Source organism: Callospermophilus lateralis, chromosome 3, assembly GCF_048772815.1.
Source record: "Callospermophilus lateralis isolate mCalLat2 chromosome 3, mCalLat2.hap1, whole genome shotgun sequence".
In the NCBI taxonomy this organism is placed as follows: Eukaryota; Metazoa; Chordata; class Mammalia; order Rodentia; family Sciuridae; genus Callospermophilus; species Callospermophilus lateralis.
Genome location: NC_135307.1, coordinates 146,417,633 through 146,432,711, shown reverse-complemented (window position 1 = coordinate 146,432,711; position 15,079 = coordinate 146,417,633). Strand labels below are relative to the sequence as shown.

The 15,079-nt window shown below is 38.8% G+C and overlaps 1 protein-coding gene across 1 annotated transcript in view; it reads right to left on the bottom strand.

The window, feature by feature from the left end:
• The window catches only part of Lrrk1 (leucine rich repeat kinase 1), a 153,309-nt gene that overhangs the window by 92,828 nt on the left and 45,402 nt on the right, over window positions 1–15,079 (bottom strand). Inside the window, exon 3 of the mRNA XM_076851422.2 lies at window positions 4,045–4,208. Coding sequence (XP_076707537.2) covers window positions 4,045–4,208 — 164 coding nt within the window. The remainder of the gene's footprint in view (window positions 1–4,044; window positions 4,209–15,079) is intronic.

Genomic DNA, 15,079 nt, shown 5'->3' with positions numbered 1-15,079 from the left:
CCTACATATATCATTGTATTTTAAATGAGTTTTTTTTCTTTACAGACAGTATACAATTGCTTATGCTTTTTTAAATCAATTCTAGTAAACTCTGTCTTTAAGTTCATGTATTTTGACCATTTGTGTTTAATATAATATTTAGATGTTAAGGTTTAAGTGTACCATGTTGTTTGTTTGTTTGTTTATTTATTTATTTTGCTTCTCAAGTTTTATAATTCTCGTACCATGTTATTTTGCTTGATTGTTTTCTATTTGGGCTCTGCTTCATTTTTCTGTTTTCATTTCCTGTCTTCCTGTGAATTCCTTACAAATTTTTGAATTTCATTTTGATTAATATATAGTGTTTTGAGCATATCTCCCTGCATAGTTTTTTTTAGTATTTGTACACATTACATATTATATGATACATATAATACATAGATATACATTATATCATAGATACATAACTTATCAAAATCTACTGTTTTCAACATTTTACCATTTTGAATGGAGCATAAAAACCTTACCTCTTTGTATCACTTGACCCTTCTTCATTTATAAAATAATTCTCATCTTAAACATTTTCTTTCTATATATTAAGAACTATGTTAGGCAGTGTTATGGTTTCTGCTTCACTTTTCAAATTGAAAATTTATTTCATTTACCTATATTTTTGCTGTTTCCATATTCCTTCTTCTCTCTGGGTATTCTAAGCTTCCTCTTTTTGTCATTGTCTCTGGGTCTAGAAAATTTCCTTTAGACATTCATTTAGGGTAGAGTGTCTGGAAATTAATCCTCTTAGTTTTCCATTATTCCAGAATGTCTGTATTTTCCCTTCATTCCTGAAGGCTATGTTCTCTGATATATGCCATTCTGAGTTGACCTTTTTTTTTTTTTTCCTTTCAGCACTTGAAAAATGTGCCACTTTCTTCTTGTCTTTTGGTCTCTGATCAAGAATTCACTGTCACCTGAAATGTTTTTTTTTTCCTGTGGTCAATATATCTCTCTGGCTGCTTCTCGATTTTTGCTTGCTTTGTTTTCTTAATTTTGACTATGCTATGTTAGGAATGGATTTCATTAGATTTATTCTGTTTGGGATTCATTCAGCCTCTTATATCTGTTTTTAAAATTTACCTTCTTTTGGCCATTTTTCGGAAGTTCTCAGTACTCTTTCAGTCCTGCCTTCTTTATACTCTCCTTCTTGGACTTTGATGACATGAATATTAGCTATCGGATCTACTCATTTATTTTCAGCCTATTTTTCTCTTTCCCTTTCTGTTTTTTTTTTTTTCTATTTGGGTAATTTCCATTGTTCTACCTTCAAAGTTTACTATTTCTTTCCTTTATCTTCTCTGTTCTAGAATTGAGACCATCCATTTTTTTTTAAACTTCAGCCATAATATTTTTAAGTTCTAAAATTTCCATTTTGTTCTACTGGTATCTTCATTTTTTTTTGCCAAAACATCCCTTTTCTGCGATTTTCTATTTTTTTCATTTATGTGTGCTCATAATTTGGAAGCATTTTTTATGATGTCTGCTTTAGAATCCTTGTCAGATATTTCTAACTTCTGAGTCATCTTGCTGTTGGTGTATGTTTGTGTCTTTTTTCATTGAGTTTGAAATTTTTATGGTTCCTCATATGAATTTTTCTGTCTTTTTTTTATTAGAATCAGAGAATTTGGGGAGGTATATTTTAAGACTCTGAATCTTATTTGACTTCAATATAGACTCTACTAACTGCTCTGGTGTGTCAACAAGGGTGCCACCTCATTACTATACTAGAATTGGTTAACACCCAGGGGGAGGGACTCCTTATTATTGCTGGGCAAAGGTTGGACTTTGGGATCATCATTAGGCTTGCTATAATTCCTTGCTGGCTTGGAGGAGGAGGAGTGTCTCCTTACTGCCAGATAAGTCAGGAGAAGATGGAAGTCCAGGTTTCCCACATGGTCTCCGCTGACAGGGGAGATTTGTTACCACCTGGAAGGGATCAATATCCCAGCTCCTTCCCAGACACCCTGGAGGTAGGTTAGATTGGGAAAGGTTGTTACCTACTGGCAAAGGTGAAAGTCTAGGCTGTTCACCTGGCCTTGCAGATGAGAGGTAGGGCTGGGGTTGCAAGTATTCCTGTGTATGTAGGTTGGTTATTGCCTATAAATTTTCTGCTTGCCCCTTGCCTGTTTTTTGGCTCAAGACAGTAGGTTTTCCTTGGGCATTGCCTGTATGAGTTTGTGCTTCTGGGTTACCAGCTTCTGTAAGTGTAAGGTAAAAAGAAAACCTCAACATTCTTATTTTGTTTTGTTGGAGTGCCACATGGTTTTCTATGGCTGGGGCACAGTGATGTTTATGTAGCCATCTCCTCCTGTGGATGGAACAGTTAGGCCATGGGCCCATACAGAATGGGGGCCCTTCCCAAACACACTGTGAATTCATAGTCAGAGGGATTGCAAATGCCCTCCCCTTAATTCTCAAGCATGTTGTACCCTGAGACTCTGAATCATGTAAGAAATGCTTCTCCCACAGGAAAACCCTGCCTCTGTACCCATTAATAGTTACCTAGCATAGCATACTTGGTAACACAAAACAGCAATTCTTATACAATGTAAAATTGTTCTCTTTGGTTTCCATTTTTCTTGGTCAATGTACCTTGTTAGAGATTGATTGTTCAGCCATTAGTAACCATTCTCCAACTTGTAATGAACTAGGGTTATTTTGACCCATTTCCCTTCTACTTATGCCAATCTGTAAAGTCCTGTGGGAAATACCAATGTACCCATTGCATAGTCTCATTACCTGTCCAATTCAGCTTCTGTACCTGTTTGCTTGCAGCAATGACAACCTGGAAGTGGCTTTTGTCTTTAAATATCCCAAAATGCTCAGGCTCAGGGCTGTTCCTAGCAGAGACAGTTATGGGTCCTGCAAGGGGCAGTCACAGTTGGGCCGGCTAAATAAAGACTCTTCAATTTGGACAAAACTGGGACTTGGTGTGTTTTCTGAGCGACCTGCCCCACTACAATACATTCTCAATTCCTACAAATCTATGCTAAGAAAATAATTTTACAATAAGAAAAGAATTAGGCAAAAACATTCAACACAGTATTCTTTTGTAGTAGTAAAAAATTAGAAATAATCCAAATATCTAAACGAGAGAAGCAGCTGGGTAAATTATGGTCTCTCTACCAGATGGAATATCACACAGCCATCAAAGGTGACATAAGGAATTTATAGTCACGCAGAAAAATTTTGACATATTATCTAAGAATAAGAAGTACATGCAAAACCATATTTATAATATAACTATTTATATTAGAAATAACAACATATGCTCAGATCAGCAAGCTGGAAGAAAAATACACAAAAACTGTTAAGTGGGATTGTTTGTACTAGAAGCATGGTTACATTTTTATTCTTTTTTCCTTACTTTTACAGCTTTTCTAAATTTTCTTTTTTTGAGCTTGTGTGCTATTTTTATAATGGAAAAAAGTGTAAAAGAATATAGTCGGTTAAATTCACAGATGGTATTTTATTCTTTACATGTAATTACCTCACCCATGTCTCTTAAAGGTCTGACACCGAAAGAACATCATTATCCAAAGTGCATGTATGAAGCCACGAATTGGTGTGAATATACTTTGTATACAACCCGGGGTATGAAAAAAATGTGCTCTATACATGTAATATGAATTGTAATGCATTCCACTGTCTCATATAAATAAAAAAATCATTTACAACCAAAAAATGAAAGGTGGCAAGGGGTCTGCTTCTGTGATGACAGACCCTGAAGAAGTTGACTTAGAAGGAATGGTACCCACTAGCAAAATGAGATATTTTCAGGACACAATAAAAAAAAAAAAATCCCCATGACGATCATGCCAATTATGGGCTGGGGATGTAGCTCAATTGGTAGAGCGCTGGCCTAGCATGCCCAAAGCCCTAGGTTCAATCCCCAGCACCCACCGCCCCCCCCCCCCCACACACAGATGTCAATGAGGAATGAATCTTAGCAGTAACCCTCAGCCAACCCAGGACTGCAGTGGTGGCCCTGGGGGTGCAAATCCCTCCTACCTTTTCCAGCTGGGATGTGCTCTCTTCATAAGCCTCCTTGAGCAGGTGGTGGGCCCTGCTGAGGTCTCCCTTCTTGTATGCGGTGTGAATGTCTTCTGTCCTGGGGGACCGTGCTGTGGAGTCCCCGCCTGTTGCAGACAGCTTGCTGCCCATATCCCCGGCACCTGCATGGGAGGAAGCACACACACTGTGTCACTGTCACTGCCAGTATGCTCAAGAGTGACTGGAGATGACAGCAGAGGGATGTGCTGCCCGTGACATAATTCTGGGGGCTGCAGGAAGAGAAAGGATTGCCCTGAAGTGCTGTCGTCACCAAACTTCGTCACACTAGGGACCTGCCGCCCTTCAGGAAGAGACTTTCTGGGGCTGGTGCCGAAGCCAGGCTGTCTGCTCACCAGGCAGTTGAGCACAGCTCTGGGGATTCTGCCCTGTGAGTCTGCCACCTGGAGCCACTCCAGAACCCAGGGGAAGCTGCCTGGTGTGGGGCTGCTGGCTGACTTCACAGACAGCAGGGGAGGAGCAGGGGCTTTGGGAGGAGAGCAGGTGGGCCAGACAAACTGCCCCCCTTGCTGTGTCATTCTGAGGGTGTGGAAATCTATAGACTTTCCCCAGCCCCTCCTCCCTGGCTAGAAAACCCCACAGAGGCACAGGACTTAGGATCTGCAGCACTCACTTCACTCCTGCCCCTGAACAAATAGGGCACACTATGATCTTGGACAATTCCCTGAAACTCAGAGCCTCCGAATGTGATCAGACCATGGGTATGACTGGCCCAGGATGTCCCTAAGATGCCACCTGGTTCTGTCACTCTGAACTGAACTGTGGTTCTTCAGTGAAGCATTCCTGTTTTCTAACAGTGGACCCTGAGGGAGGAAGGTACTGGGCTGCTCCAGGCCAACTGAGCACCTACTGCTGCTTGGGAGGAGAGACCAGTCTCCAAGAAAGCTTCAGTGCCGCCGGGACATTTGGTGAACGTGGACACTAACTGAGCAGCTGGGACACTGTTAAAACCCTGCTGGGTGCTGAAGACACAGAAAGTAGGGCCCCTCCCCTGATCAATGTCCCACTCTAGAACAGAGGTTCATAATTAGGTGTCTATGGGACCACAAAGGATGACAATTAAACTTCAGAAGTTCCCCAGATAACTCATAATGTACACAAAATTCTCTCTCTCTCTCTGTGTGTGTGTGTGTGTGTGTGTGTGTGTGTGTGTGTGTGCAGTTTTCTCTCATGAAAAAATTCAAGGCTTTTACCAGATTTCTCAACAGGTCAGTGAACCAGGTCAGGGAACCAGAGTTAAAGCTTTCTCTCTATAGATGTTCCAGGAAAAACTCTACAGAATGAGGACTCAAATTCTGATTGTGTTGAGTGGGAGCAGAAATAGGAAGAGAATTCTATTCTATTAATTTTGGGCCAAGTTTGCAAAGCCAGGAAGAGACAAACTGAGCTGGGGGTAATCAGTTCCATCGTATTGCTGTCTCATTGAAGAGATGAATAAAACAGGCTTTATCTTGTCTTTTTCTTTCTAATGTAAATACTGAGTTGACTTCCAAACACATGCATCACAAAAGTAAATCACATAGTAGCAGCTAGCATTTGGAAAATTAGAAAAAAAATTTAATTTATTTAGAGAAGAATATGCTAAACTAGGATTTTAAAGGTCTCCCAAAGCCCTTTGTTAAAGGCTTGGTTCAGACACTGGTGCTACTTAGAGTGGTGGAGCCTTTAGCAGGGGGGACCTAGTGGGAGCTCTTTAGGTAATCAGAAACATGTTCTTTTAGGGGATTTGGGGAAACATCTCTTCCTTGCTATCTCTTTGCTTTTTGGCTATAAGGTAAGGTTTTGCTTTACCATGTGCTCCCTCCATGATATGCTGCCTTGCCATAGGCCCCAAACAATAGACCATTCAATTATGGACTGACAACTCCAAAACTTTGAAACAAAATAATGCTTTTCTCTTTATGAATTTTTTGTCTTGGGTATTTTATTAGAGTGATGGAAAACTGCTTAATGCACCAGAAAAATGACAAGCTTAGAAATAAATTTAGCAAAAGTCAGGAAATATTGCTGAGAAGAATTAAGCAAGACCTATATAAATGGGAAGACTTCCAATGTTTGTGGATTAGAAGAATGTTAAGATGTCAATTCTCCATGATTTCATCTATAGCCTTAATTTATACCTAACATTAATTCCATTAGGCTTTTTTTTGGTGCAAAAATTGACAATCTGATTCTCAAATTCATATGGAAATTTGAATAACCCAGAATATTCAAAGCAGTCTTGAAAAAGAAGAAAGATTAGAGAATTTACAGTACCTGGTTTCAAGGCTTACTGTAAAACTATGGTAATCAAGACCGTGTGGTACTAGCATAAACTAATAGCTTCATGGATAGAAAAGAGAGTTAAGAAATTGACCCATCCTTGAACATGCAATTGATTTTCAACTGGGGTACCAAAGTAGTACAATGGGAAGAGCAACATCTTTTCAACAGATGGTGCTGGTATAACTGAACATCCTCTTTGAACAAAAAGATCCCTGTCCCCTGTTTTCACCATACATAAAAATTAGTTTGAGATGGATAGTGGCTACATCTAATGGCTAAAGTTACAAAGCTCCTAGAAAAGCACATAGGAGAACATGATTTGAGAGGAAATAGTTTCCTGGATAGGTGCTTTGGTTTGGGTGTGGTTTGAGTGTTCCCCAAGTGTCCACTGTGATTAAAGGTTGGTTCCCCAGGATGTCACCACTGCAAGGTGGTGGAGGCTTTAAAGGTTTGGGATGCTTGGGAGCTCCTCAGGTCATTGAGGGTGTGAAGAGGGTCATTCCTATGCGACCCCTGGTAGTTCTCATTAAGTCCAAGATGTGATCGCTTGTCTGATTCTGTATGCACTCCACCATCTGTCATTCACCAGGAGGTTCTTAACATACCTGACCTGATGCAGGGAGGTACATCTCTGAAACCGTGAGCAAAACCTTTTTTCATCAATTGCCTGTGTCAGTTACTTTACTATAGTGAAGAAAAAATGACTAACACAATAGATCACAGAAAACCACCACCATGAAAGGAAAATTGTTGAATTATTCTTCATCAAAATTAAAACATCAGCTGATCTAAAGGTACCACTTAGAGATGAATAGGTGAATTACCGACTGGAATAAAATACCTATAAAATGTATGTCTGAAAAGGAATGGTATCTACCGTATAAAAACTCCTACAACTCAATAAAAAGAAAAACAAGCCAATTAAAAATGGGCAAAGATATGAATGGTGGAAGATATTCAAAGAGCTCAATATTGTTAGTCATCAGGGAAACACAAATTAAAACTATAATGTGATACAATGATACTCCCACCAGAATGGTTAAATTTTTAAAAAGACTGACAGTATTGATAAGGATATGGAACAATCAGAATGCTCATGTTTTATTGATTAGAATGTAAAACGTTACCACCACTTTGGAAACAGGTCTGGTGGTTTTAAAAAAAACTAAATATATACTTACCCTCTGAGCCATCAATGCCATCCTTAGATATTTATAAATATACACCAAAAGTTATACAAGAATGTTCAGAGCAATTTCAGCCATAATATTTCCAAATTGTAAATAGCCCAAGTGTCCATCTATAGGAGAATGGATTCAACAAATGTGGTACAGTAACTATTCCACAATAAGGAGGAAATGGCTGACAGGAATCTCGAAACCATAGTGCTGAGTGAAAAACCATGCATGAAAGTGATGCCATTTACATTCTGTTCTAATCTAGGTTGGGGGGAAAAACCCCCAGAAGAATGGTTCTTGTGGGCAGGGTAGGCAGTGACATTTATTAGGAGACATACATTATAAGTACATCTTCAGGGTCGATGGCCCCAAGTCTTGGTGGAGTTTGCATCGCATGCACAGGTGCTTTTCTTGTCAAAACTTGTCAAAAAGTCCATTTAAGTTTGGTGCATTTCACTTCACATACGTCTTACACCAAAACAACTATAAAAATATCAAACATTAGTCAATAATAAGTATATAAGGTTGAATTACACAGAAACTTGAACCTACTTTGAAATGCACTAAAAATGAGATTGCAAACATGTGGGACAGCAATTGTAGAACATGTTTATGGTGTGCTAGGTGGGGCAGATCTGTGTACTCTGCTTCCATTCTTTTTTTTTTTTTTTTCTTTCAGTTTTCAACTTCATTCTTTTAAAGTTTTGGTCTCCCAAATGTCCTAATTTTAATAAAGTTCAATTTATTACTTTTCCTATATCATGAGTCTCTTTTATGTCTCATTTTACATTTAGGAAATGTAACTACTTGGGAATGAATTTGGTGGAGTGATCAAGGTTAGTTTTTTCATTATGTAGATATTCAGTAAACCCACCACCATTTTTTAAAAAGACTCCCCTGTTGATCCACTGCAATGCAGTGGCAGCTAAATTAATGTACAAATGACGATTTTCCTGTGGCTCTGTTTCTTGATTCTTTATTCTGTTCTAATTTGTCCAGTCTTTGATCCAGGACCATATTAACTCTTTAGCGCACCTCATTGTTTCCCTTCTTTCTGTATTTTTTGGTTCCTCAAATTCTCATTGCTGTGATCCCTCTGATGTCTTCATGAACTTGCCTCCCTCCCCATTCCCGAGTTTTTATATATTGTTCTTAGCAGGATGGTTGGTCTCTCGATTTTCTCCATCAAAACTTAAAGTGGAATCCTAGAGCCATTGTTTTAAAACACATCAGATTGTATCAGTCCTCCAGTTAAAATCCCGGGAAGTCGGTCATTACCCATAGAGGAATATCCAAACTCATACCAAGTCCCCAAAGAAGTCCCCTGCCTACCTTCCTTGCATCTGGTCCCCTTCTGTGTCTCAGTTGGTGTTACCTCTCTCTGGGGTGCTTTCCTCAGGAACTTTTGGTTATTCAGATCTCAGCTCAAATGTTGTTTCTTCCCAGAGGTTTTCTCTGATCTATCATCGTAGTATAATCCTTCCTTAGCCACCCCTTTAGTGTCACATCACCTGACTTTCTTTTCTTTTTTTTTTCCCACCAATCTTTTTTATTTATTATTTATATATAACAGTGGAATGCATTGCAACTCTTATTACATATGTAACTGGTTGCATTCTTTACAATGTTTTTGAAATTTTTCACATTACCATATTTGGAGGAAAGGTGAGTCATAATATCATATCCTAAATAAGACCTGCCATATGACATACAGAATGAGCTCCACTACGGACCCAGAAATCCAGCTCTGGAGGAAGGCAGAGCCATGCTGCTTACAGAGGAAAAAGTCCTTCTCGCCAGGATCTTAACAATTCCCAAAGCCGTGGTTTGCACTAGTTCCTAGGGAATTGTCCTGAAAATCCATGAAAATGGATGGTCACCAGACAATTGGGGTTATTCCTCAAATGCCAGGGGAGGGTTACAGGGTCTGTGTGGAGATTACCAGTTTCTTTGGCTGGGAATTTTTGGAAAGAGGAACCAGGAGAAGGCTTAGTGTGAAGTGGTAATACATGTGCATGAAGCAGTTTTGCTTTCCAACATGCTCGGACAATCCCCATAAATTATTTATGGTCAGAGACCCTGAGACATCTGAGAGCAGACCAGAGGGAGAGAGGCCATTAGCAGAGGCGAGAAGGAGGTAGAATCATCACAGCATCCTCCATCAGAAGGGGGCACTTAATTATGTCATGACTCATCTTTCGGAATTAAACAAATATTCTCCTTATTTAGTAAAAAGCAAGTGTATGTGCGTGTGTGTGCATGCACATGGGAGAGTAGGTACAAACTAATCTCTTCTGTTTGGTTTAAGAAAATAAATACAAGTGAAGCTCAAGTGAAGGGACATTGTGAAGGTGGGATTCAGGTCACATGCAGATCACATGGTGCATGTGAAATTACAAGAGCGATTTAAAAATATTGCCCATGTATGTGGAGTAAATGACATAATATGAATCTGCAACTTGCTCAGTTCTCTTTACATTGTTCAATGTTGTGTTTTTTTGGTTTTAAATCTGACTTTCTTAAATTGTCTGGACACCACACGGCCACACTCATTGATCCTTTGAGCTGGGGCTCTAGTCTAATCAAATTGTTGGAAGGACACAATGGGGAAAATACCAGTTAATGTGCATGCATTTAATCTGTGCGGCCAATCTCATTTAATTTTAAGAAATTGTGAAGAGAATGGTTAGCAAACCAAACCAAACCAACGCCCCCCCGACCCCCGCCCAAATTCTAACAGTAAGCATTAAAGATGGGCTGTGGGGAATTAGGAACAAAATTAGGAAAGACTTTTCTTCTTAATTTTCCAAATTATTTACAGTGGAATCATAACACTGCTTTATTGAAAACTAAGAAATCACACAGGTAAAAACAAACACATCCTCATTGATAAAGCTAAATAATGCATAAATATATTACAAAAAAGGGCAGAAACTGCTCCTTACCAATGTCAGACATCTTCTTTCCTTGGAGGAATATAATTTCATAGAAATTTTCCCCCCAAAATTCTAGTTTTGTATCTGAGAATTGGTTATTTTTGATTTAAACTTTAAACCCTGGGGAATGGATTTATACTATTCGAGATTATTCAGGTTTTTACACTTATTTAAATTTAGTTATTTGTACTTACTCATCAATTTGTCCAATAGATTCTTTTATGCCATAGCACATCACAGTTCTAAATATATTCCTCATGCAGATTTAAAATTCATATTAAAGCATATAAACCTCCCAGACTGATTCTATTTCAATGAGACATTAATGTTCCAAATAAGTAGCAAAAACCACAAGGAAAATAACAGTAAACTAAACATTAGAATAGTTTAGTTTCAGATTTTTAAAAAATTCCCTTTTTTGTTTTATTATAATTCATGTCACTGTTTTCCTATGTAGCAATTAAATTTTCAAACATACACACAGAGAACTACAAATGGGATTCCCACTTGCTTTTAATGCAAACTAATATATTTAACCAAGTACTTACTTAAGCAAAGATAGAGAAGGATGAACCAAGGGCATGGTTCATTTTTTAGTGGTGCTCCTTGTTTGATTTTAGTATAGTCAGAAGTATGAACCAGTGAGAGAAAAATCTATATGTAGATTTTAATGTAGCAAATGGCTAGAGTTATGGACATAGTACATAAGTTAGTCGAGAATACAAGAAACATTTACAATACACTCTGGGTGTAGAAGTGCACTATTCTTGGTTGATAATAAATGCTTGCCTTGGCTATATCCTGATACTTCAATGTGCTGGATGTGGAGTAAATTAAAGTTCATTATGTGAAGAAGTATTTTAAAACCTGTACAACCAGATTATCATTTTGTCCTTGATAATCACTGTCAATTTAGCATCTCATTTATAAATAAATACTTCCATATTTATGTTCCATTTAGTCAGCCATTTCAAATAGAGATGAGTATAGTTGCCAATAACTCAGTCTCTAAATACCATTTCCACAATTCTTGTTTTAGGAGAACAAATTATTCTGACTATAGAAATCACTCTTTAATCTTTCATGATTTTGAGGGCAATAAGGAAACAGAATTCTCCAAATATAATAGGGTAACTGTTGACTATAGGAATCATGTCACTTATTGCGATAGCTCAGTGTGCTATTCAAGCAGACCTTGAAAGACACCTCCTTTGTCTGTCAGTCTCTGAAAATGTTCTGTCTTGATGTCATCCTCACCTTTTCTTCTAGGACAGAATTTACTAAATCATATACAATGATTGGAATAAACTTCTCTATCAACTATTTTACTCTACAAATGCACAGCAATGGAGAGGTGATATGAAAGTGGCTTTAATTCTGTTAAGTCCTGACTTTGGCCGTGTGTGTGTGTGTGTGTGTGTGTGTGTGTGTGTATGCGAGTGCATCCATGTGTGTGTATGCGCATGTGTGTGCATGTGTGTTTTCTCTCTTCCCCATCAAAAAAAGTATGTACAATGGAAGACAAATACTGTTTATCAGTTCAAAACGGTGGCATTCTCACATTTGAGAGGAGCATTTCTGTCTCTTTGAAAGGACACTGCCATTTCATTTGCATATCTATGACATTTTAAAAAATTGCATTCCCCTTCATCAATAGAGTAACAAAAAGTAAAATTGCTCCATTGATCCAGAGCTCACTGCAGAACAAACACAAGTAAGCTTTAGGATGCTACCAACCTGATCATAGTTGTTTAATGATCTTCCTGTGCCATCCTCCACCGAATCCCCAGTGACCACAGTGCCGGGGACAGCAGGATGGCCTGCCTTGGAACTGATGCCCTCCCAGCCTCTGTGGCCCTGGGTTTACAGTCCTACGGCGGGCAGGGTGCTTCTCTCTTCCCCAGATGTCACCCGAAGGTTTCAGTCTCAGCAGCAGTTTTCATCTCTGGGTCACGTTACTGTGAAATCCAACCCTCTATTTCTTCGGGGAAAATGCAGAGGTTGCAGGGTGTGTGTAGGGGGAGGATGACACAGCCCCCAGGGTGACCCTCCGCGGTAATTCCTCCCTGGCTCCAGATGGCTGATCCTCAGCACCATCCTACCAGCCACTCCACCAGATCAGAAAAGAAAGCAAAGAGCAAGTGCCGGCTGGGAGCTGACACCGGCCAGCTGTAGCTCGGAGGCAAGCATATCTCAGTCCAGCAAAGCTTCCCTGCACAAACTTACAACTTCTCTGTGCCTATTTCCCCAAACCATTGGAAATTTTTTTGTTAATAAAAAGGAGACTGGTGGTTACATATACAGAGAGCCCATGGGGGAGGGAGAAGTTGTGTCAAAATCCTATTTTTCTTTAGCAACAAAAAATACAATTATTCCTAAAATAATTGTTACATTCACTTGACAGTGAAATTTTTACAACATGCATTACCAGCTAGAGGGTGGTGCAACTGGCCCATCGTATGGTATGACAGCCGTTGTGGGAGACTTTGCAAATGACATGACAATTTCAGAATGCAAGACGAAAATCCTCTATGAGAATCCCCGAAAAGGCTGTGCTGGTTCACTCAGTGGTTTTATCTCCTCAGTATTAACCTGAAGAATAATGTAGCACTGAACTGTGAAACTGCTCTCTTTAGCTAACTGTTGAGGGAAGAACCAGCCAATCAGGAAACTGGTCAATGCCAGGGAAGTAGAGAGTGGCTTAAAGTGATGCCCAGGGCTTGCAGGAATGGGACTGATTTACGTGATTTAATTTAATGTTCACGGCAAAACTATGAAAGAAGTGTCCGGGCAACCATTTCACAAATGATACAGGCCAAAATGAGACATTGGCCTACAAAGTTTTAGAACTAGAGAGAGGCTGGGGCAATAGTAGAAGCAGCACTTTCTAACTCCAGAGCCCGTGGAGTTTCCATTCATCTGCTTTCCAGTGTAGGACCTCCTATAATTTCAAACGAGGGACTATTATGCAGCCATTGAAACTGATAACAATGAAGATCAAGGAGTAGTATGAGAGGTACTTAGCATATTAAGTTTAGCATAGGATATGGGACATACACTAGAAAACATCATAGAAAAATACATAACAAAGAATACCGATGGACACTCTAAAAAAATCTACAGAATGAAAGCATTAATTTCAGGTTTGCAGACTATGTGTGATTTAAAGATTTTTGGGAAAAAAGCATATTCCTTATGAGCATAGATAATATATACAATCTTTTTGTTTGTACCAATGGAGTCTCTCTCTCTAGAACACCTGAAAGGTACACATAAAATGACAGTGATGTTTACCTTTAGTAAAGGAAACGGCTAGAGTCTTTTTCTCTGTGTTTTTCTGTGTTTTCAACCTTTTTCTCTTTTTGCACCAAGCTTATACTGCTTTTGAAATTAAGGAAAAAATATATTAAGAGACAATATATCCAGCAAAAAATGAACTACTTTCAACCTGGCTTAATGAACAAGTTCTGTGATGGAATTATCTACACAGAAGCATCTTGTTTGCACTTAGATACACCCGTATGTTGTGCTAGAAAAAAAAAGAAAGAGCAAGAAAATCTCATGGAATAGTAATTGATGCAGATGACCCAGATTTTAAAAGATAAAATAAAATGGTCTATAATAATATTTCATGTTTCAGCAATGCTGCTATTTATTGAGCCCTGCCAGATGCTCTGGGAAACACCCTGCTTACATCTGTCTTCCTCTCAACACCCATGCAAGGCTGGGCTTCTCAGCACCACTTAACATGAAGTGACCACTGCTCTAGGTGGTTAGGGAAGCTGCCCACTCAGTTCCCAACAGCAGAACTTAGACTTGGACCCTTGCCATCAAAGCCCACACTTCTGCATTCTAGGCTGTGCATTCTCAAGCAAACATGAGATCCTTATTCTGCATATAATGTAAGAATTAATCCTGCATGGTAAGGACATGGTAACTAAAAGGTGAAATGAGCCTATCTTGTTGGATGGAAAAACCAGAGAGGAAATAGGAACCAATTCCTCCATGACTTTTTCATGGTAAAAGAGAAACACAGCAATCCAGAGCTACACAGACTAATTCTTACCCAAATTTCGATCCTCCCCAAAATTCAGTTACTTAGTGCTTATTCATTCTACAGATATTTAATATCTCCTATATGCTGAGCTAGACCCTGGGGACACATCTTGCTGAGACAGGCAGGAATAGTTCGACTGCAAGCTGTATTTTCCCCAGAGTTTGCTTTTAAACATCTACAGCAGAATCCATGACCTTTATCCAGCTAGGATGCTTGAAGGGACTTGGGGTGGTCAACAGATTAAAAACTAAGCTGGTAAAGAAGGAAAAACCACTTGAGAAATGAAAATTACAGAAACAGGACAGTTCCTTTACATCATACCCCATGACTACAATATAAAATGGTATAATATGAAGACATAAAAGATTAAAAAATCATTCCTAGTCTAATATTCAAGGAAATGATTGTGGTTATAAATACTGGATACTCTTTGACACACCAATCCTGCTTCCAGAGTACTGACTCCAAGGGAATAATCCTACACATTTAAAATGCAGTAGGCAAAAAAAAAAAAAAAAAAAAAAAAAAAAAAAAGCAAA